Source organism: Lynx rufus, unplaced genomic scaffold, assembly GCF_022079265.1.
Source record: "Lynx rufus isolate CCGP_SWC_20201006 ecotype Redwood Valley unplaced genomic scaffold, mLynRuf1.p SCAF_2, whole genome shotgun sequence".
NCBI classification, from domain to species: Eukaryota; Metazoa; Chordata; class Mammalia; order Carnivora; family Felidae; genus Lynx; species Lynx rufus.
The window spans coordinates 33,910,891-33,935,902 of NW_025814834.1; the positions used below are offsets into that span (position 1 = coordinate 33,910,891).

Here is a 25,012-nt window from a genome sequence, read left to right on the forward strand (position 1 = left end):
AGAAAAGAAAAGGAGAAAGGAAGGAAGAAAGGGAGGGAGGAACAGAGTGGGACAGAGACGGAGAGACCAAAAGAAAATAAGCAAAAGTCACAAGTAAGTATTTCATAAACGAGAAATACAAATGGCAAATAATCCATGAAAAGGTGTCCAACCTCATTAGTAATTAGGAAAATGCAAATTTAGATCACAACATACCATACTACCTGCTTGATTATAAAGTTGGTGCAGATGTGGATAAGGGGCTATAATACACTGCTCGAATGTAAATTGTTAGAACTACTTTGGAAAATAATTCAGCACTATTTCCAGGAGTTGAACATTCATATACCCTATGACATAGGAAATCTACTAAGTAAGTACTCTAGAGAAATCCTTAAATATAAGTACCAAGTATATTCATAACAGCAAAAGCAAAACACAGAAAAACAAACTAAATAATTGAAATGTTCATCGATAGGGAATAAGGCATAGCTACATAGATTAACATGTATGAATCTTAGAAACATCTTGAGTGGAAAAAAGCAAGCACAGAAGGCTAAAAACAATATAATACTGGGGGGCTTTGCACTGACAGTGTGAAGCCTGCTTGGGATTCTCTGTCTCCACCCCCACCCCCCATCCCCTGCCCCTCTCTCACTTGCACACGCATGCTCTCTCTCAAAAATAAATAAACATTTTAAAAAACCCAATATAATACAATTTTTACAAAAACTCAAATGCAGGTAAAGTAAAACAATATCTTTAGGACATTATCAAAAATGCAAATATTATTTTTGAAAGGGGTAAGGGAATGGCGACAAGAAAAAAATTCAAGTTAGGAGCCCATCTGGTGGAGGGACAGGTTGATGGGAGAGGGGCACAGGTAAATGTGGCAGTATGTTCTAGTTGTTACATTGGGAGTGGATGCACAAAGCTCACTTTATTATGCTTCTTAATCTACATTGGGTTCCTCAGTCTTGACACTGTTGATATTTGGGGCTGGATAAACCTTTGTTGTGATATTTAGTAGCATCCCAGGCCCTTCCCACTAGATGCCTATAGCACCCGCCTCCCAGCTGTGACAATAAAAACTGTCTCCAGACATTGTCACATGTCCCTGGGGAGCAAAATTGGCCCTGGTCAAGAATCACTGATGTATATATATGATACATTTTTTGAATGTTTTAAATGTTCCATAATAAAACAAAGTTTAGAAGTGATGAGTAGAAGTTTCAGTTTGTCTGTGAAGCACAACTAGGAAGTAATCATTAAGCACTGAGAAAGCCAGAGCCTGCACAGGCCTTTGAAGTGACAGTGCAGAGCAGTGAGAGCTGACAGTTTCAGGAGGATTTTGACTAGCTGGTGATATTTCTAGAAATGGTACCAGGTATTGGGAAATCAATGACTCCAGAGACACTGGAGGAATATTTCTGCAACCTTTCTCAATTCTTTTGGAAATCCAAAAGCTTAGTTTAGCCTTTTTAGAATACTGTTTAATTAAAAAAAAATTTTTTTTACATTTATTTATTTTTGAGAGACAGAGCACAAGTGAGGGAGGGGCAGAGAGAGAATGAGACAGAATCTGAAGCAGGCTCCAGGCTCTGAGCTGTCAGCACAGAGCCCGACATGGGGCTTGAACCCAAAAACCGTGAGATCATGACCTGAGCCGAAGTTGGACGCCTAACCGACTGAGCCACCCAGATGCCCCAATACTGTTTAATTTTTTAAAAATCTATTATTGATTTTTTTAAAAACAAGGCTTTTTGTTTATAGAAGACCTCCTAAGGAACTGAAGGATGTCCATACATTTTGTTAACTTTGAGGGGATGGCTATGATTGCAAAGTCACCACACATTTAACTGTGGCCCCCAGATGACCGAGATATTAGCAGAAATAAGATCTGATAACATAACACTGCTGTTGTAGGATGATGAGTGATCCCACAGTCACTATTGCACTCCATTAATCTAAGAGCCTCCCCAGTGATGTGGTTCTACTTGGAAATGCTTATCTGATTCTTATACTTATACTATAGCCCCATTTAACCCCTCATGGAAAGAGTTTATTACCTTCATTTTAAAAATGGGGAAACACAGGGGCACCTGGGTGGCTCAGTCAGTTAAGCGTCTGACTCTTAATTTCAGCTCAGGTCATGATCTCACGGTTATTGGGTTCGAGCCCCATGTTGGGCTTTACACTGATAGCACTGAGCCTGCTTCAGATTCTCTCTCTCTCCCTCTCTCTCTGCCCCTCCCTGCTCACTCTCTCTCTCTCTCTCAAAAATAAATAAACATTAAAAAAATTTTTTTGATGGAGAAACAGACACAGAGAAGATACGTGAGTTTTCAAGATAACATAATCCAGAATAATTAATAGAACTGGCATGAAAATTGGGTCTGCTCAATCATGGTCTGTGTGCCTTTTTCTCTAAGCTCTGAACTGTACTTGGACATGTGTGAGCATTAGTGTGCAGATGTGTGTATGTGTTTGTGTATCTGTGGTTGGGGAGCATGAGTGTGTGTTTCTCTGAGGACAAGGGGGAAAGACAAAAGACTGAAGAGAAGAGGTAGGAGGAGAGTTATCCAATTCAGAATATGCCTTGGGCAAGATCTCTCTGAGTCTCAATTTCTTTAACTATAAAAATTCACAGAATAATTGCAAAAGTCAAATGAGATACATATTTGAAAGCACTTTATGATTCTGTATATAAACATGATTGTCATTATTAACATTATTACTTAAAATGCAATTCAGATTATAAAGCAGTTCTAATGGGTAAAACAACTCACATTTTCTTCATTTTATTGACACTATTTCTTACCATATGTCCAGCTCAGAGGAATATTCAGTGGCTCCCAGCAAGGCATCAGGAGGGCGGTACCAGAGGGTCACAACTTCTGAAGAGTATGTCTGGCTGGGAATAGACTTTGCCCGAGCAAGACCTGGCCAAAGAGGAAAAGCACAGACCTCACTGTCCTAGGACTTCCTGGAGAGCCAGCAAGAGATGCATGCTACCAGGAGTTAATAACTGGCGGAGTAAGCAACATTAAAAAAAATAATACACAAAATCTGGGTGCTTTTAATAGTTACTCAGTTATCTTAACCCTTGCATACATCTTCATCAAGTGAATTTCTGAAATTTTGGCCTACTTGCAGCTAGATGTGGCCTTCCTGGCAGCTAAGTATAGGGAGGTGACTAAATTCTTGCCTATATGATATAAACAGAAGTGATGTGTGAACTTCCAGACCATGCCCTTTTGGAGGAATTAAACAAACCTTCTTCCCTTTTCTTCTTCCTCTAGGCTATAATGAGAATGAGGTGGCAGCCATCTTTAAATATGTAGTTGGGGCAATACCTTAAGGATGGTGGGGCCACATGACAGAAGGAACATGGGTCAAGACACCATGGAACCACCATACAAGCTCTGACTACTTAGGTCAGACTGTTATGTGAGAGAAAGTTAAGCTTCTAGCATGTTTACACCTCTGTAATTTGGGGTCTCTGTAACAGCAACAGAACTCAATTCACAACTAATAAGGTTCCCCTCCATTTTTGCAGTCCAGGAATCCCCAGTTTAGTACATACAAGGTGGGGACTGCTAATCCAAACTAATTAGTTTGGTAAGGCCTTGAACACATCACTCTCAAGTTCTCTGGAATATAAGAGTACTTTTGTTGGTCAGCTACTTATCTCACAGAATCACATGATGTGCAGCTGGGAAAAAAACCTCAGTAGATGAGTTCTCTGTTGTGGGAATTCATAAATGAGTATCTGCCAAATGCTTATATGCTCAGATGAAAACTAATATTTCAGAATAAAGTACTGTAGCTATAGTGCAACCATCTGATATCCGCCAAACAGAGAAGAGTGGTTCCTCAGCTCTAGTTTTTTTAACAAATATTTATTAAGCACCTACTGTGGTGTCAGGCCTTAGGGATATGATGATAAGCAAAATGGACTCAGGTTGTCTTCATAATGCTTAGAGTCTAGCAGAGTAGACAAAATCATTACACAAATATATGTGTATATATTGTTATAAACTGTGATAAGTACTAAAATGGAAAGATACAGTGATACCCCAGGGAAATCTGTTGTCACTTTGATAGGAATAAAAACCTCAGGTACTCATGCAACACAGCTCTATAGATAGGTGACCAGAACAAGTGCCCTGAAGCCTCTACTGTGACAGGAGTCCATCCTATAATCTGGGGTTTACCTCTTTATCCTGTCATCATGGGATAACCTTGATCTATTCTGAATTTTTATATCCATTCAGATGTAGGAAAACCTACTAGGTACAGTTCTCTCTACAAATGTCTCTCTATAAAAAATGGCAATGGGGCAGTAGAGGTACCCAAGTTTTAGGATATGATTAGACTGGGACTTGATGGACTCCTAAGAAGCTACCAAACTTGCCCTGTTTCTTGCCTCACACTTCCTATATGGTAGTTTGACATCCTCACAAAGCACCACGTTCCATGGGCCTCCGATTTTCAAAGGCCAGGCCTAGTCAATGCTTTAAACACATGCACACAAAAGCATCATTGTTCATAGCCCAGAAAGACACTTGAGGGGAGACTTACCAAAATCAGCCAGTTTGAGCTCTCCCAGGTGACTGATGAGTAAGTTCTGAGGTTTCAGGTCCCTGTGAAGAACGTGTTGGTGGTGGATGTATGCCAGGCCCCGCAAAAGTTGAAACATGAAAAGCTGGAAGGAATGAACACCTTATCTAAGGAGATTTGAGCCACTATGTGTTGATTTCTCCTCTAAATCAAAAACAGTCATCTGAAAGAATATAGTAAAAGTGTTTCTTGAGAGGAAAAAAAAATTTACATTCAGAGAGGGGAAAAAAAAAGACAAGGAAAGTCAAATAAGTAGACCATGTCCTAAACAAAGGGATTCTGCCTTTTCCTGACATCTCATTTCTTTGATACTGGAGGAATTACCCTTCCTTAAAAATCTAAAGGGAAACTTTGAAGTTTCCTTCGGAACTAGTTATTGATTTAGATGTGAAAGATTTAATTTTTTTTCCCACCGATGAACTTGGCATATAAGATCAAAGTTGACCTGGAAATGATATTCTAAGGTTTACAACTGCTTAAGTTTTCCAGGCTCTCTGATATGAAGCCCTTTTAAAAACATAACACAAGGAGACCAGACTAGGAAATATATCTTTAGATGGAATTAGGAAATAAAGGAACCATTACCTTTTAAACCTATTTTTAAGTCTGAAGTTCAAAGCTGAAAACAAGCTATATTGCAGCCATTTGACTAAAAGGAAGAAAGACCAAAAACAGGGAAAAAACAAAAACAAACAAACAATAGACCAAAAAAGAAAAGAAAAGAAAGAGATTAAAGAATAAATAGTTGAAGAAATAAGAGGGAAAAATACATTCTGGGCCCAAATTTTTAAATGTTGCATGTGGTTATAAGGCATAGAAACCAAAGACATTATTAGGTTCCCACCAATGTAGACGCTTAAGGAAAAACAGAATGCTTAGGATTCCAATGTCTTTTGCTCTTTTCCAGTGCCACTGGCAATTGAGAATTGAAACACCAACATTAGTGTTTACAAAGACCTATGCCAACCGAGGACATGTTCTGGCAGTTTAGAAAAGAAAAGCCCAGCCCCAGCATTCCTGGAGACAGAGGCACAATAGCAGATGCAGAGCTGTGCAGGTAAATCCATCACACTTTTTGCATCACATCCTGGAAACTGGGAACTTCAGAGATGCTGGCACGTTTACTGGCCTAGCAATGACTAGGAGACATTGGAGGCAAGCAGAGGGGCAGCTTGATCTGACCAAAGAGGCCTGGGGGGTTTGCCCACCATGGCACAGCTGTGTCTGTGTAGTTTCATGCAGGTCCTACATCAGGCTCAGGAGCCATTTAAGAATGTTAAAAATTTCCTGACACTCCTATGTTCACTGGTTCTATGAGTTTTCCTAGTGCTTTTCAATGTGAAAATACTGAGGAAAGTGGGAGCAACAGACAATTGAGGGAGAGAGACAGAGGGAGGAAGGGGAAAACAACATTTATTGTATGCCTAGCACCTTTCATAATCCTCAAAGTAATCCGTGAGGGAGATAACGCTTGTTCTTGGTTTACAGATAAGAAAAATAGGGCTCAAAGATACTTTAAAAACATGTCTAGAAACTGTCAGGGCCAAAACTCAAACTCAGACCAGCCTAACTCCACTACACCATTCTGAGAAACTGGCGAAAAGAAAATTAAAACTTGACAGGGAAAGGAAGAGGGAGCTGGCTGAGTCAGAGACAGAATTTCTTAGTGGGCCAGCCTGAAACGCCTTTCATGTTGGAGTACAGACTGCTCTCACTAATTAGTCACACCCGCCCTCACCTTCTTGCTCTTCAATCCCCTTCCTCCCGGGCTCCACATGAATGTCCACAAGCATTTGTAAATGGTAAAGCGCTGCAGTATTTATATATGGTATTTTATTTTATTTATTTTTATTTTTTTAACATTTTATTTATTTTTGAGAGAGAGAGAGAGTGTGTGTGTGAGCCGAGAAGGGGCAGAGAGAGAGGGAGACACAGAATCCCAAGCAGGCTCCAGGCTCCAAGCTGCCAGCACAGAGCCTGACATGGGGCTCCAACTTACGAACTGTGAGATCATGACCTGAGCCGAAGTCAGGCCCCCAACTGACTGAGCCACTCAGGCGCCCCACACATATGGTATTTTAGAGCCACACTTCTCAAAACTGCAGTCTGCCCTGACTAACCTCACCACTCACTCACTCTTGAATCCTTTGCAACCTGGATTCTTCCTTCACACCACCAAAGCACCATTAACAGAACTCAATCCCATGGTGTTTTCTCAGTCAACACCAAGCCAGATCTCGGGCGATTCTTTCCAGAGAGACTTCCCATACCCCAGGGGTTCGTCCTGTTTCCAACACAGTGAGGCTCTTGGGGACAAGATAATTTCATTGGGCTAGTGCCACCTGGGCCAGAATGAGCATTTTCACTGCTGCCCTGGCTATGGAGAACTCATCCCTACTCCCACTTGTTTTGATGGGAAAACTTTTTCCTTTGTGCTTCCACATACCCCTAATAAACCCCTCTATTTATTAGTGTATCCCTCACAAATCCACAAAATAGTCAAGTATGGTTTTCAATTGTATTCCTGGCATTAGTGACACTCTCAACCATGCCTTCCCTGAAATTGTCTTTTCCTTTGATTTCCATGAGAGTGTATTTTTCTGGATCCTCTACATTCCTAAAAGCTTCTTTCTTTTGTCTCTTGCTGTCCTGTTCCTCTTTCAACCCCTAAAGGCAAAAGTTCTATAATCAGTTCTTTTATCTTTGTGTATTTGCTCTTTGGGCTATCTACTCTCTTGTCTTTAACTACAAACTACATGTTCCAATTGCCCTCAAGTCTACATCTCCAGCGTCTATCTTCCTCTTGGGCACCAGTCTCCTCTCCAATTGTTTGCTGCTCATTTTCCTTTGGATTTCCACCTCAACTAGAAGCTCACTATGTCTAAAACAGGAATTCTCCTCCTCCTCCTCTTCAATCAACTTCTTCTATTTCTGTTAATAGAGCTATAATTCTTCTGGTCAATCAAGGAGATTATGTTAGAAACCCAGAGGCTAAGGCCTTTACCCTAGACTTCCTGAATCAGATGCCCAGGTCATTCATCTGCTCATTGAAGTTTGAGAAGCACTGGGCCAGCCCACATCAATGAACTCCTAATGAAATCCCCTACTCTTTAATCCATCCCACAGACCACAGTTACATAAATTTCCTTCTGATCATGTTATTCTCTCTCAATGCAAACCCCTTGAATGACTCTACTGTCTAAGAAATATAGTCCACATCTTAGAAAATAAGGTTCTCAACCACCTACTGAATCTATTTTTCCAGACTTACATATCCTCATTTTACTAATATATTCTCTATTTCGGGCCAATAGGACCAGAGATGCAGTACTCTGGAAAAGAATCTTAACCAAGAATCATTTTTAGCAATGGCAAAAACTGGTTCTATAACTTCAGGCAAAATATTTGTCTTATCAAACTTTGGATTCCAATTCTGCAAATTAAGAAAGTTAGAGCAGCCCAGAGTTTTTAAGGGTTTTTTTTCCTGCTGCAACTTACCATAAGAAATACATGTGTATCCAGTACTTGCATTCATACATAGATATAAGCGCTGTTTCAAGTGGCACAAAAGTTGCACAAAATAATACTTGTTCTTACTAGGTGTAACATACCCTAATATTTTCTATTCTTTTCTCATTTATTCTATTTCATTTTTTAAAATGCTGGTTGCTGATTGCCAAATTGATTTCATAACCCGCTAATGGGTCAAAACACAAAGACTGAAAAGTAATGTAGTTCATTTAACCCTAACAGTCCATGACTCTGGGATCCTCTTTCCTGAACACATCCTCTACTTCTCTGTTCTGTATCTTTGCTGAAAACATTCCTTCCTTCTGTGACATCTTCCCCTATTACAGACTCTTGAAATGCAATGTATCTTTTAATGTCTGCCTTAATAAAACTCTTAAAATGAGAAGATATCTTTTATTTTTTTTGTACATCTACATGAGGTCTTATTTCTCACTCGGTATTATTCACAAATGTCCTGTAATAGTATTGGTGCATATTTCTCATCTCTTGTTTTTGGTTGTAGGGCCCCTGAGGGCAGAACTCATGTCTTCTTCATGGCTTTTTATCCTTCTAACCATTTAGCACAGTGCCTGGTATGAAAGTCACTCAAGCCTGAAAATATTCTATCTTTCTCACAGTTATTCTTTCTCTAAGCCTTCCTCTATCTAATCAACATCTCTAGTTCCTTGGCTCTTCTATTCTGTCCCTAGCTATCAGCAACCTGCCTATCTTCACTTCCTTCCCTCAGATTAGGCTCCTTTTAGAAGTCTCTGACCATCACTGTAACCTCTCTCTTGACAGTCTCCTCAACTCTCTTGCCCAACTGTCTTTTTCTTTCATATGTCTGGCAAAACCCCAACTCTGAATCACTCTAACAGTCTACTTTTCATATTCCTCTATTTGAATTGCTAAGCGCTGCCATTAAAAAGGAAATCCCATGATCATGAAGATAATTTAATGGTTTTCATTCTCACTGGAGTCCTCAACATACTACTAGACATTCCTTCTTTTTGCCTAATTAGGTCTCTATCCATTCTCCACCAGCTATCTTAAAATGTTTTCACTCTCCTCAACCCCTTGTCCTCAAATCTTCTTTTCCCCTTTGCTTGTAGGACTGGATGGGTCCCCTTACTATGAATTCTCATAGCGTTTCTAGTTAACATGGCCATCGCCCTTATCACTTTGCTTCTTATTGCCTATTTAAGTCCATATATCTTGGGGCGCCTGGGTGGCGCAGTCGGTTAAGCGTCCGACTTCAGCCAGGTCACGATCTCACGGTCCGTGAGTTCGAGCCCCGCGTCAGGCTCTGGGCTGATGGCTCGGAGCCTGGATCCTGTTTCCGATTCTGTGTCTCCCTCTCTCTCTGCCCCTCCCCCGTTCATGCTCTGTCTCTCTGTCCCAAAAATAAATAAACGTTGAAAAAAAAAAAAAAAATAAGTCCATATATCTTACCGGGCTTTAAGCTTATTGAAAGTAAGAAACACAACCTATTCATTATTGAAACCTCAAAACTTAATATAATATGAAGTACTCAATCATTCTTGAATGAATGAAGGAAAGAAGGAATATAAATATTAGTTAAATGAATATGAATACATCATATACAAATTTCATATATGTTATATCAAGGACCAATTAATTAATTAATGCCAATAAAAACCTTAGGGCATGAAAAGTATGAAATAAAAATGGTTTCTAAAATTCATAACAGACATAGAATTACAGCTAGTTGAGAGTTTATTATTATTTCTATTCCAATGACTAGAAAATGGAATTTGGTCCCATTTATAATAGGATCTGATATAAGAGGCAAACAGATAACTAAATTAGACCTAACAAAGGTAGTTTGTTTGCTGATTCTATTGGGAAAATATAAGTACAACACTATCACAGACCACAGTAGTCTGCCACGAATAAGGTATTTATTTTATAATGTCTTAGCTTTACTTCTTTCCTTTTAATGCAATTCTTTTTCATTTGTGTATATTTTTAAAGACACATTTGCATGATGGCCATGACTAAAAAGGTTAAGCTGCCTGGAAAATAGCTAGACATTGCTCTATATCTTGAGGGGCAACTCTTGAAAAAAACTTTTCTCTAGAATATCAATGATAGGCATCTTCTTACTTAGTATCATGAGACTTTGCTTTGTGATGACAGTCTGTTTCAAAATTCTTCTCCTGAATCCTGACCCTCAAAGTACTCACCCTGACATTGTGAGGATGAAGCCCTCCTGGGTGCTGAGACATGTACTGGGCCAGGTCTGTGTGCTACACAAAATGGTGGAGAGAGTAACATTAGTGGAGCTTGAACAGTGTCCTAAAGTAGACCATAGATTGGCTGTCGGAGGTATTATAAAATTCAGAATTTTTGAGACTGAAGTACAAAAGATACATAACCAGGTTTCCTGAGACCTCACTATTAAGGTCAAACACAGGGTGTCTTTCTAAATGGCTTCTTACAAGGAAGCGTGTTTCTCATCACAAAAAGATGCTCATTTTAAATGACTGCCACTGAAGGCAGTGGAGGGGCATGTCTCACTCTCCTTGGAGGCAAGTCAAGTATACATGCCCTATGATTTATTTCTGCTAATATCTGAATGTTTTTCCTTTCAAAAATATGAAAATGAGTTATTTTTAGTAAACTTGTATACAATTTTTAAAGACCTTGTGATTCATGTCTTTATTGTCAATGAAAACATGTTGGATTCTGCTCAGATGGTAATTAAAAATAGATAAAAAATAAGTACAAAAGTTTTATTGAGGAGGCAAGCTCCAAGTGCTTATTTATTATTGTTGGTAAGGGGGGGAAAAGACAACAAATACAGTGGGTAAAGAAGCAGGACTAAAGAAGGAGTGTAAGAACAATAAGCTCTGGCAATCATAATAATGAAAATTTCCATGACACTTTCCACATTGTAATGAAAGTTTTATCATGCCATAAAATATTAACAGATTCATTGTACAAGCACCAGGCTTTTCCCTCATGCTTTATAAAATGCTGGGGCAACTCACCATGTATTCAAAAACAAATGTCAGTGTCTCTTTGGTATGGATTATGTCGTGCAGGAGCACAATATTGGCATGTTTCAAACCCTTCAGGAGAGAAGCTAGAAAAAATTAAACAAAATATTAATTCAATCATTGATAATGAAAGTACTGCTTTAAAGATATCAAGCAGTATTTATTTTTTAAACATTTCAAATCAATCATTCTGATTTTTTTATTGCTGGGAAAAAATTCTCATGAAATAATATTAAAAATTACAAAGGACCTTCATCATTTGTCAAATGGCAAGCCACTGCATTTACATAACTTATTTTTCTTACAGGCTAGAGCAGTTGCAAAAAACTATGTTTCCATTTATCTAATCAATTTCATCAAAGCACTCAGAGCACTTTGCAAATGCTTGCCTCTGGGAATCTTATCTCTGCTTCAGAGTTACAGGAGAGGAGGCCTGGAGAGATAAAGGCCATTGGAGGAGCAGGAAATGGAATATTCTGCCTTCTAGAGTGGGACTTTGCAACATGTGACCATTCTCCAAAATTCAAAGTGTCACAGAGGGTCAGCAGGGCCCGTGGATATGATTAGTGGAAGGCAGGGATAAGGGTATGGGATGAACATAATAGAGTGGAGAGGATTTCTTAAAGGCAGAATTGCCAACCTCTGTGGAAAGGAGAAAATGCAAACTTGAAAAGAGGACAGAGCCAATCTTGGGGAGCCCAGGGGAGTGGGAGTGGTGAAGTTTGAGGACTGTCTCTTGCATCTTTAATAACAAATTATTATTAGGTCACTAAAGGCAATCACTTTTTTTTTTTTAATTTTTATTTATTTTTGAGACAGAGAGAGACAAAGCATGAATGGGGAAGGGTCAGAGAGAGGGAGACACAGAATCTGAAACAGGCTCCAGGCTCTGAGCTGTCAGCACAGAGCCCAACGCGGGGCACGGACCGCGAGATCATGACCTGAGCCAAAGTCGGCTGCTTAACCGACTGAGCCACCCAGGCACCCCACTAAGGCAATCTTAAAAGGGAGAAGTCAGCACAAAAGGCCAGTGAGTGGCTGGGAAGGAGTCTGAAAAGCTCTCTTTGGGAGCTTCAGGGATATGAACCCCCCCGAGCTTCACAAGGGTGGAGACCAGAAAAGGTATGATAGGGAGATGATGAGTCTCAGTTCAGGACATCCCTGCATGAATAAATAGTGTCCTTAAGACTTACAGGAAAGGAAAAGTGAAGTATAAAAATTCAAATCAATGTTCTGCAGGGTATGCTTGTATGTCATGAATCTCCTTCACCAACTCTTCCCCAGAATTCCATAAGATTAAAACCAAAACCAAACACTACCCTCAAATTTTGGAACAAATTACTCCTCTCAGGAATCTTTCCTGTTGTAATGATCCTCTGCTATTTTGCCCTTCTGATAGCCATTTTCCTTTCTAGTGGGAATACCTCCACTTTCCTCTGGGGAAAAATCCATCTGCCCACTCAGTCCATGCTTTTCCGGTGGGGCTGACCCCATGGCTACCCACGACTGGGCGTGTCCCCCAGGCCTGACCAATCAGAGGACAGTACCCTCTAGCCACAGTGATTGCTTCAGAGACAGGCACAAAACCCTACTTTGCTGGTGCCATCCAGAAAGAAGTGCTTTCTTTTCCACTGTGAGAAGGCTGAGCTTGTAGGATTTCACCAGGAGCTGCTCTGGCCAGATTACCAACACCTGGTGAGAGCATGTCTGGGAATAAAACTAAGGCAGAGAAAACAGTGTTGGGGATGGAGAGGCATGGATTCCTGGTGACGTCATCTACGCCCTGCTAGCGCATAGTTATCAGAACTATTAGCTGGTGACTTTCCTTCTTAACATCAGTTTGAGCTGGGAACCTTTAATCACCAAAGGAGCCCTATTATACCTGCTAATCTTACTTTGCTCTAATGACTAATACTCTAACTTTACTTTTTGCCCCCCCGAGTCTTTATGAGCTAAATTTATTATTTCATTTTTACAAATGCATTGCTTTGTAAATGTAGTAAACAGTTTCACAGGCATTTGTTTGATGTCCCTACCCCCACCCAGCCTGAAGGCTACATGGGAATGGAGGGAGTGACTTTTCCTCTCTTTTGGATGCAGCTGCACCACCTAGTACAACACTCAGCCAAGAGTAAGCACTTAATTTGTCAGATATATTTATTGAATGTCTTAACAGGGAACTGACTGTGGAGCCAGAGGCCTTAATGTGAATCCTGGCCTCATCACTTTCTATCTGAGTGAGCTCAGGAGAGTATCACACTCTTTATGAAAAAAAGATAATGCCTTTTCTGACTTGACTTCACAGGGTTGACATGAGGATGGAATCAGATGTTATGTGTGGAACCCTTGGAAAATATAAACCATCACATGGTTGCAAATTAGAATTAATATCCCAGCCATCAGTTTCTTCTGCCCTCCCTTTTACCTTGAATTCCACTAAACTCCCACTCCAAGATTAGTATCTTTAACTTTTGTTTATGTTATATTTCTGCTAGAGTTTTCGGCACCTTCCATATTTATAACAGTGACTTCTTACGATCAATTGACAATGCTGTATTTTGTGTAATTTTTATTTATGAATTATGTTAATTTTCTCTTCCTGCACACACATATATACACACACATGCATTACAAAGCATGCACCAAAACTAGATTTTAAGGGAAATGGGTAAAGCTGAAATTGTTAAGATATTTTAATTTTATTTTTAATACAATTTTATTCTTACTTAAATTTGATCTTGCTAAAACTTGTGATGCTTATTTTTAAAATCATGGTGGTGATGGGGTGCCTGGGTGGCTCAGTCAGTTAAGCATCTGACTTCGGCTCAGGTCATGATCTCACAGCTTGTGGGTTCGAGTCTCAAGTGAGGCTCTGTGCTGACAGCTCAGAGCCTGGAACCCGCTTCGGATTCTGTCTCCCTCTCTCTCTCTGCCCCTCCCCCACTCACACTCTGTCTCTCTCTCTCTCAAAAAGTAAATAAACATTAAAAAAATTTTTTTAAATAAAAAAATAAAATCATGGTGGTATGTTTTCTTAATCATGATGGCTTCATACTATCAAGGAACAGTATCTACTTAGGATGAGGCTCACTGCTAACAATAGTGTGGTTATAAAATCTTTATTTTATATAGTTTTCTTGATAATTTCTGCTTTATAAGAGTAGGAAAAGTGTCAGTTTGACAACTTCTCTGTTGTTCACTTATATTTATATTATTAGTTTTATCTTCAATTCACAATTTCTTTGCAGAAATACTTTTAAACTCCTCTCAACTCTTTTTCTCATACCCTGATCCAATTCAGCAAATCTGTTAGTTATACCTTCATAACATGTCCAGAATCCCTCCCTTCTTGCCATCGCCTCTGCTATCATCCCAGACCAAGTTATCATCATATCTTGGCTGAATTAGTGCAAACACCTTCTAGCTAGTCTCTCGCTGCATCCTCTCTCCCTTCCTGTAGTCTGTCATGCACAGAACAGCCAGCTACTGTGATCCTTCTAAGATTGAAGTCAAGGCATGTCTCTGCTCCAGTGGTCTCTCATCTCACTCAGAATAAGATACAAAAGACTTACAATGGCCTGTCCAGCCATTACCTCCTTGCCCTCATATTCCTATTCTTGCTCACTTGGCTCTAACACATTCGCCTCCTAACTGTTCCTTGGACACTTCCAAACAAACAGATTTCCTCCCTGGGTCTTACAATTTTCCTTGTCTCTGCCTATAATCCTCTTATCCCATTGTCTGTGCATTTCTTCCCTTGCTTCCTTCAGGTCTCCACTCAAACCATACACAAGAAGTCTAAGCTTCCATGACCCTTCTCAATGAAATAGCAGCCTCCCCACCCCAGACCTACCCTAGTGATCCTCTGTCCCTTTGCCCTGATTTTTTCTTCTCCAGAGCACCTACTGCTTATTACACCAAACATACTACTAATTTCTTTCTTTCTTTCTTTCCTTCTTTCTTTCTTTCTTTTTCTTTCTTTCTTTCTTTCTTTCTTTCTTTCTTTCTTTCTTTCTTTCTGTGGGGAAGAGGGGCAGAGAGAGAGAGAGAGAGAGAGAGAGAGAGAGAGAGAAAAGCCCAAGCAGGCTCCATGCTTAGCAAGAAGCCCAACTCGGGGCTCCATCCCATGATCCTGGTATCATGACCTTAGCTAGAATCAAGAGTGGGATGCTCAGTTGACTGAGTCACCCAGGTGCCCCTCTATTTTTATTTTCTATTCACCCTTAAGAATGTATTTTTATTTTCTATTCACCCTGTAAGAATGTCCCCATTGAAAGTAGGGACTTCTGTCTTTTATGCTTATTGCTATATCTCTAGTGTCTAGAACAATCTTTGGTCTATTACAAACATCAAATAAATATTTACTATTGAATTAGTGTCACTAATTACCTAATGTCATTTCTATATCTATAATTGGTTGGCATAGGGTGTTTCTGTGAAATGCTTTCATTCCTTGTTTCTCTTCATTGTCTTCCTCATTAGATTATAAATGTTTGAGTGTTATTGCCATGTCTACTACAGCTTTTTTAACACCCCCGAACTACTGAAATACTTCTTTGGAAACTGTGGCTTTTGGTGAGTAATAATAAGCAATTTACGTGACACAGTAGATGATGTTTAAAGAATTTATCTCATGGTATTGTTTGGCCCATCTACCAAAGGGATCTAAAATGCTTACAGCTTCAGATGTGTGGGTCTCAAACCCAAGAAGAAAAGGTCTTTCTTCTAACTCCAAGCCTGCCTCATAAACTTCAGAGCAGGATATGGTGTGTTGTGCAGACTCACAAGCTGAGGGATACAAAAGCCACCTGGGAAGGGAAAGATCCTTAAATCAGAGCATCCTGGTTCCTGTTAAAATGATTGTTTTTATAATTCACACATTCTAAGTATACCTATCTCTGTGTTTCTTCAAAGAAATGACACACAGATAAATTGGGGAGGCTTAAAACTCCAGAAAAGTGGAATCACAATGGAATTTCTTTGAGTCCTTTCAAAATACTTCCATGGTGATGATGATGATGATGATGACGATGATACCTCACTGAGCATTTACTACATGCCAGGCATTGTTGTAAGAATTCTGCATATATTAACTTGGTATGAGAACACTCAGAAAGCCAAAGAGAAAACCTGAAGAAAACAACAGAATCCCAAAGATCAGGAACAAATGAGCCATAACTGAACATTATTCAGCTCATTTACAAAATGCAAAGTATTTCTTTCTTTATTTTAAATGTCCAAAAGTAGATGACCAACTGGTTGAACATTAAATGGCATTTAATTTGATTCTCATATATGTAAGATATTTAATAATTAAAAAAAAATGTTTTCATCTTGCAATGATATGAAAATATTTATTTTCTTGGTTTTGTTAATTTTATTGGGGGTTGTGGCTTAGTGAAGGTGTAGGAAAATTGATGCTTTCCAAGTGCAATGGGTCATGATGTTTTGATTTTACTCTGCTGTGTTCTGTTTTAGTTTGTGTAAAAGACGATGATGACAAGGAAAAACAAGGCTGGCCCTCAAAGTCCTAGGGCACATATATATGTAGTGAATAGCTGGCTGTGAGCTTTTGAAGTCATGGATTGTCCCTGTCCCTGTTTTTCTATCTCCTGCACCTAGCATAGTCCTGGCATGTGGCGCTCAATATGTGCTTGCAAATTAATGAAGACCAAACTGTTGTAATTGAGTTTATGTAGGAGTCAATAATGGAGCCAATTTCCATCCTCAACCTCCACTGAGTATTGAATTAAAAAGAGTTTGTGGTTCCTGATGTTACATTTTTTCTGGCCTGGGTGTCACAAATCCAGTCAATGAGTTGAGTTATTCATTTCAAGAAAAGAAATCTAGATAAATTTAAATAAATGTTAAGACAAATGTTAGATAAATACTTATCTAATTTCTTTGGAATTGTAATCCAATCACATATCATCATCCTGACAATGTTTTGTAAAAATATAACTATACACATGTAAATGTGCTATGTCTGTGCTATGATTTGATTGCATTCAATGGAGGACTTCTTGTCAACCAGGCCTCCCACAATCTATTTGTAGTAACAGGCAACTCAGGAGTTCTCTACCACATTGCATGACCTTGGGGAGGTTCCTTAGTCTATTTTTGGTTCAGTTTTCTTATATATGGACTGGGAATAATTACTTTATGTTTTCTTCAAAAAATTTTTTTTAAATGTTTGTTTATTTTTAAGAAAGAGAGACACAGAGCATGGGTGGGGGAGGGGCAGAGAGAGGGCGACACAGAATCCCAAGCAGGCTCCAAGCTCTGAGCTGTCAGCACAGAGCCCGACGTGTGAGCTCGAACCCACGAACTGTGAGATCATGACCTGAGCCGAAGTTGGATGCTCAACTAACTGAGCCACCCAGGTGCCCCTGTAATGTTTTCTGTTAGAGAATGATATTGAAAGATTCTCAGCTAAAACTGTGTCTAACTTAAACATTGCAATTGCTGATGCTGTAGAGTACATGATAGAATCAGAATTGACAAATTTATAATATTATTTTCTTTAAAATATTTCTTCTGCATTTTGCTTAAGGTTTATACAAAATGTATCATAAAAACAGATTTCTATTTTTATTTTTACTTTTGCTAAAGGAGAAGTGCTTGAGTTACAGATTTCTAAATTTATCATAATAAAGTAGCATTAGAATAGAATAGATTCTAATATCTAACAATTCTGATTACTAGTTCTGAGGCTCGGACAAGTTACTTCAGACTCCTTCATCTGAACAACAAAAATAACATGCTTTACCTACTAGAGTTGATGTAAGTGTTTTTTAAAAAAAAGGTAATGGGGGAAAGGAGGAGAAAAGATTATGTCATACATCTAGTCTTCAAAAAAGATTAGTTATATGACTGCTTCCTAAACAAATGCTGCTAAGAGAGTGAAAGTCCTGGGTTTGAACCGAAAGTTTCCATTTTTTTGAAAGATACTTAAAATAATGCACATTATTAAGACATTGATACACAGTTTCATAAAATTAGGGAATGTGTTCTTATATAAAAGCTTAAAATATTCACCTATTCAAATGAAAGTATCTTCTCCTAGTTGTAAAAATAAACATTTAAAATATAATTCCAGAGCCAATTATGGAAGATTTTTTCAAGTTGTTATAAAGGCAGCTGATCTTTTTAATTAGCAAAGGAATGAGGGTAGGGAACATGTCTATTTTGTACACTACTATGTGTCTAGAAGCCAACAGAGTGCCTGGCCATAGTAGGTGGTCAATAAATATTTGTAGAATATTCATAGAGAGTGTACAGATTTTTCAATCAGAGAGATTTGGTTTGAAGCATGGCTATATGTTAGAATAATAGTAATATCTATCTCCGGAGATTGTTAAAAAGATTGGAAGAGGTAACATATGAAAAGCATCTGGCATGTGTATTAAGATATGTTTTCCTTCGTGTTGTTCATACTTTTGCTGATTTCATAATATTACATGTTAAGATCAAATAGTATTCCAAATGGCCAGACTAATGAACCACCACATGTATTCTACTTATATATAAAGAGACCATGCATGTAGTAAAATTCTATTCAGTAAATCTTTGGCTGATATCCCATCAGAGCAGCCAAACTGTTCAGGAAAAGTAATTCCTGCTTCAAGGCTTTAAAAAAAAAAAAATCTGCATTACTTGTTCAGTTTTTCTGCATGTGGCTTTCGGTTGCCTTTTTAGCTAGTGACCCAGGGTTTTAACTAATGAACTCCAGCTGTTCTTATTTTGCCTTCCATCCCTTCTCATTTAACCTCCTGTCTCCCTGGTCTCACATCCTTAAAGTTCTTACAGGAAAAATGGGACAGTGCCAAAGTTTTCAAATGAGGCCTCATCCCTTCTTGAGGGGAGAGGGCTTCTTTAACAAGGGCTTCTAGCTTTCTCAATGATGGAAAAAGAAACATTCATTGTTGGAAAATGGATGCCTAACAACCTCCAATGTGTCAAAAATCCTCTTGTGGTTTTTAATATTATACAAGCAAAGCGTTCAGTAAGGTAAGTCCATAAAACAAACCAAGAAAGTCCACAGCTGAATACTAAATGTAATTGCAAACACCTGTGAAGGAGAGGCAATTTCTTAGTAAATATGCAATAAAAGAAACATCTACCATACAGAACAATACAGATCCAGCTTTTCTGAACCATGCTGAGAACCATCTGTTAGCAAAACTGGCAAAATTTTTCATTGTTAAGTCAAATGTCAACCTGAAAAACTTGGCTGTGGGCAAAATCTGAGCAAGGCAGTCCTGAAGTAATAGGCAAGCTCAAACGCACAAAGACAACACCATGAAAATGCGGTGAAGCTGGGCCAGAGGCTCTCCCATTATATTGGTGACCTGGGGATTTCTATTATGTTCAGAAATACTATTCAACCTATCCACACAACTCCTTCTAAATCTGATCATACTTTCATGGGGACCACTAATAAGTACATTAGTAAATGCAGCTTCCATTATATTAAACACTTAAAACCACACTTTCCTCCAGAATGCACCTGATCCTACCAGGATGAATTCCCGGCTAACCTGACGGCCATTTGGCCCCTATACTCAAATTCAAAACGACATATTTCCCAGGGGCTCTAAAAGACTTTTGAAAATGGCATCAAATTCAGTTATAAACTCATTTTGTAAATTGCTTTTTCCATGCCTGTTTGCATAACCCATCCTTCCAAGCTCAGTTCAAAATCTACTGACTCCATTAGCCACACTGAGACTAACTGGTTCTCATATTAGTTTATGTCTCTTTTTAACCTCCATTATAACACTTGTAACTTGAATCATCTGCTCTGTTAAGACTGAAAATGACAGAGAGCAAAAATCAGGGCTTTTTCTTCTCATCCTTCATAATGCCCAGCAATATGGTGGGCATATAAGTATGTGTTCCATAAAGAAGGGAAAATAGTTAACAGGGGAGAAAGTAAAAGAGAAGAGACATTTCTTTTCTTTTTCTTCTTCTTCTTCTTCTTCTTCTTCTTCTTCTTCTTCTTCATCGTCTTTTTTTTTTTTTTCTGAAATTGATAGCAATCCTATCATCATTAGATTTCAAAGAGCTCATGTAGGGGCGCCTGGGTAGCTCGATCAGTTAAGAGTCCAACCTGAGCTCATGTCATGATCTCGTGCTTTATGGCTTTGAGCCCCACGTCAGGATCAGTGCTGACAGCTCAGAGCCTGAAGCCTGCTTCGGAGTCTGTGTCTCCCTCTCTCTCTGCCCCTCCCCTGCTCATGCTCTGTCTCTCTCTGTCTCAAAAATAAATAAAAACATTAAAAAAAGAATAAATCATAAAATGATAGTATAAATATGCTCCAAAAACTATAATGAAGAATACGGTTGCAATTATTATTATTTTTTAATTTAAATTCAAGCTAGTTAACATACAGTGTAGTACTGGTTTCAGGAGTAGAATCCAGTGATTCATCACTTATATAAGTGCTCATCCCAACAAGTGCCCTCCTTAATGCCCATCACCCACTTAGCCCATCCCCCCCCCCAGTGCCCCTCCAACAATCCTCAGTTTTTTTTTCTGTATTTAAGAGTCTCTCATGGTTTGCCTCCCTCTCTTTTTAACTTATTTTTCCTTCCCTTCCCCTATGTTCATCTGTTGTGTTTCTTAAATTTCACATTTGAGTGAAATCATGATATTTATCTTTCTCTGACTGACTTACTTCACCTAGCATAATACACTCTAGCTCCAACCATGTTGTTGCAAATGGCAAGATTGCATTCTTTTTGAATGTTGAGTAATATTCCATTGTGTGTAGATCTATATCTATATCTATATCTATATCTATATCTACACACATTCCATTGTGTATGTATATATCTACACACATACCTACCACATCCTCTTTATCCACTCATCCGTTGATGGACATTTGGACTCTTTCCATAATTTGGTTATTGTGGATGGCACTGCTATAAACTTTGGGGTGCATGTGCCCCTTCAAATCAACATTTTTGTATCCTTTGGATAAGTACCTAGTAGTGTAATTGCTGGGTCATAGGATAGTTCTATTTTTAATTTTTTGAGGAACCTCCATACTATTCTCCAGTTGTGATTATAATATTACTTCTAGAAATATCAAAAGCTAGATGCTGAATGGATAGATTCAATGGATTTTTTTTTTCTTACCAAATCAAGGACCTGTAAGATAGATGTCTTGGATCTTACCTTCCCGAATAGCTGTAAATGGGACTCCTTCCTCTTCATTCATGCTAATGACTTTTAGAGCCACTAGTTGTCCATTTATCCTGGAAGAGTTGGGGGTGGGGAGAGGGATGGGGAGGACACACATTTATTGTGATGGTTCATAGCAGCAGTTTATACTAAGGATAGTTTAATGAAAGTAGCTTTTCCTTCCAAATATATTCCAGCATATGAATCCACAATTTTCTAAAAATAGGCAGTTTTAAAAGTCATATGTATGTATACCAAAATATTTTTTTTTCCTCTTTACTCATTGTAGAAACTTTGGAGAACACAGGAAGGCACTAAACCCATCCTCATAATACTTTGATGTATATTGTTCCTTTCATTTCCTTTTCTGCACTTATTTGGACCATCCTTATTTTTCATCTGAATTATTGTAGTGGCCACCTAACAGTTTCCTTACTTGTACATTTGTACCCCTACTGTCTCAATAGAGCAGCCCAGGGGATCCTTTTTAAGGGAATTTCAGAATAAATCACTTCTCTGCTCAAAACCTACCATTATTGTCACATTTCACTCTGTTAAAATTTTTTTCTTATGTATTTATTTATTTTGATAGAGAGAGAGAGAGAGAGAGAGTGTGTGTGTGTGTGTGTGTGTGTGTGTGTGTGTGTGTGTCTGTGTGCGCACGCAAGCAGGGGAGGGGCAGAGGGAAGGAGAGACAGAATCCCAAGCAGGCTCTGCACCATCAGCACAGAGCCCGATGGGGGGAGGGGAGGGGGGGGTTGCTGGAACCCACAAACTGTGAGATCATGACCTGAGCCAAGATCAAAAGTTGGATGCTTAACTGACTGAGCCACCCAGGTGCCCTGGTCACATTTCAATCTGAATAAAAGCCAAATTCTTACAACTACCTTCTAGGTGCCACCTGACCTGCCCAGGCCCACCATTACTTCTTTCTCTAACCTCCTCTTGCTCTCCCCTTATTCAATGTTTTGTTCACGGATGTAAGTGAGGTGCCAGAGAACTGAGATTTTAATACATGTATAAATACGCGATTTTCAATACAGCGGGATTCATGTCATGTTATCAGTAACTTGCTTTTCTGCCATTTTTCTTTTATTCATTCTTTACAGTATAGGATGATATTTAATTAAATATTTAATAATGATATAATATTTTATCATATAAATACACTACAGTGTGTTTATGCTTGGCCGGTTCCAAATGCTTTTAAAATGTTTCTTTTGACTATTATAAAAATACAGTCATGATCATGTCTGTATCAGTCTTTTCACATAGCCCCTATTCTTTTCTTAGGGTTGAGTTGGAATTGCTAAGTCAGAGTATGCTGTGCACAAGTTTTTATTGTTTTGAATGCATGTTCCCAAATTATGCCACAGAGTGATTACACCACTCACTGGTCATGAGAATGGCCATCCCAGCACTTTCTTGCCAACACTGGGCAGAGTTTTTATTTTGTTTTGTTTTTTCATTTTTTAGAACAGATTTAGATTTACAGAAAAATTGAGAAGATAGTACAGAGAGTTCTCACATACTCCACATCCAGTTTCTTCCACTGTGAATATATTAGTATGATACATTTGTTGTAGTTAATGAACCAATATTGATACACTATTATTAACTAATGCTTATAGTTTATTAACTAACACTTATGGTTACTGTGAGATCATGACCTGAGCCGAAATCAAGAGTCAGCTGCTTTATTGACTGAGCCACCCAGGTGCCTCATAATAGAACAAAATAGAAATAGCTGAAATGTCCAACATTAGAAGAACAATTTAAATATGTGTGGTACATCAACACAACGGAATATTTTGAATTCATGACAAAAACTCAAGTCCAGAGACATGTAGAAAGTGGAAAATATTCATGATAAAATAAATAGAATACAAAATAGCAAGCACACCATGTTTGTAACTTTAAATAAACCATGTGCAAGTAGAAGACAAATTGTGCATGTGCAATTGTTATGCTAGAGTGATGGATTATAGATCATTTTTCAAATTTATTTACTTTGAGAGAGACAGAGCAAGCAGGAAAGGGGCAGAGAGAGAAGTAGAACCCCAAGCTGACAGCATGGAGCCTGACACTGTGAGATCATGACCTGAGCCGAAATCAAGAGTCTGCTGCTTAACTGACTGAGCCACCCAGGTGCCTCATAGATGATTTTTAAGTTTATTTTATTTTAATTTTTCAGAGAGAGAGTGAGAGAGGAGATACAGCGTGAGCAGGGGAGAGGCACAGAGGGAGAGAAAGAGAACCTTAAGCAGGCTCCATGCTCAATGCAGAACCCCATGAGGGCTTAATCCCAGGACCCTTGGATCATGACCTGAGCTGGAATCAAGAGTGAGACGCTTAACCGATTGAGTTACCCAGGCACCCTGATGATTTTTAAGTTTTAAAAATTTACTTGCTGTTACATATTGCCTTTTTAAAAAATAACATTTACAAGTTTATTATGGTTTTCCAACTTGATTTCAAAATGCATTCTTTTTATCTTTTTTAAAGTAGATATGGTAGATATGTAAAAATTTATGAAATCAATAAACTTATCTATCTTAGTCTTTTTGAACTTGAGACATAATCAACGTACAGAATTTGTAGGTTAAATCTGTACAATGTCTGATACATTTACATATTGCAGTATGATTATCAGGATTTCTTTAGTTTTTTTTTTTTTTTTTTAGTTTATTTATTTATTTTGGGTGGGGGGAAGGGCAGAGAGAGGGGGAGAGAGAATCCCAAGCAGGCTCTGGGCTGTCAGTGCACAGCCTACACGGGGCTCGACCTCCCAAACCGTGTGACAATCACCTGAGCTGAGTTGGACGCTCAGTCGACTGAGCTACACAGGCGCCCCCAGGATTTCCTTAGTTTTTACCTAATGTCCTTTCTCTGTTAGCATACCGCGTTATATATAGTCGTCATGTCTCCTTAGGCTCCTCTTGGCTGTGATAGATTCCTAGACTTGTTGATGACCATGACAGTTTTGAGGAGTACTGGTGAAAAATTTTGTAGCATACCTCTCTATTGCAGTATTTCTGATTTTTCTTTTTTTTTTTGATGATTAGACGGGGGACATGGATTTTGAGAAGGTAAAGTCCATTTTCATCCCATCATATTAAGGATACATACTATTGTCAGAATTTATGACTTTATATTGGCCTTAATCACCAGGCTGAGATAGTATCTGTCAGGTTTCTTCACTGTAGTTCTTTCCCCCCCAACTCCCTTTCCACAGTGTACTTTTGGAAGAATGTCACTATGAGTAGGTCACACTTAAGGAGTGGGGATTTATGCTTCAACTCCTTGAGGGTGGGTTATTTACATAAATTATTTGGAATTCTTCTGCACAGGAAAATTGTCTCTTGTCTCCCATTTATTAATTTATTGAGCCATTTATTTATATCAGTGTAGACTCATAGATATTTATTTTACACTTTGGGTTATAATCCAATATTAGTTTATTTTGTTGCTCAAATATTCCAGATTTGTCCTTTGGGAGCTCTTTCAGTTGGTTCCTGTGTCCCTTTGACATACCTTCATAAATGTGGGGTTTGTTTTTTGGTGTCATACTTTTATCTTCATTTATTTTTGCCTATTTAATTTGCCTAAAAAGGATTATCATATTCTGATTTCTATTTCTTTAACTACTTGTGGACCTGAATTTTCTTAAGTTTATTGGTCTTTT

The 25,012-nt window shown here is 38.6% G+C and overlaps 1 protein-coding gene across 2 annotated transcripts in view; it reads right to left on the minus strand.

Moving 5' to 3' along the window:
• The window catches only part of CDK15 (cyclin dependent kinase 15), a 79,398-nt gene that overhangs the window by 49,095 nt on the left and 5,291 nt on the right, over window positions 1-25,012 (minus strand). For both annotated transcript variants that reach the window (XM_047085559.1, XM_047085558.1), the window contains exons 4-8: window positions 21,322-21,401; window positions 11,127-11,221; window positions 10,320-10,382; window positions 4,564-4,687; window positions 2,801-2,921 (exon numbers count right to left, since the gene is read on the minus strand). In XM_047085559.1, coding sequence (XP_046941515.1) covers window positions 2,801-2,921; window positions 4,564-4,687; window positions 10,320-10,382; window positions 11,127-11,221; window positions 21,322-21,401 — 483 coding nt within the window. The remainder of the gene's footprint in view (window positions 1-2,800; window positions 2,922-4,563; window positions 4,688-10,319; window positions 10,383-11,126; window positions 11,222-21,321; window positions 21,402-25,012) is intronic.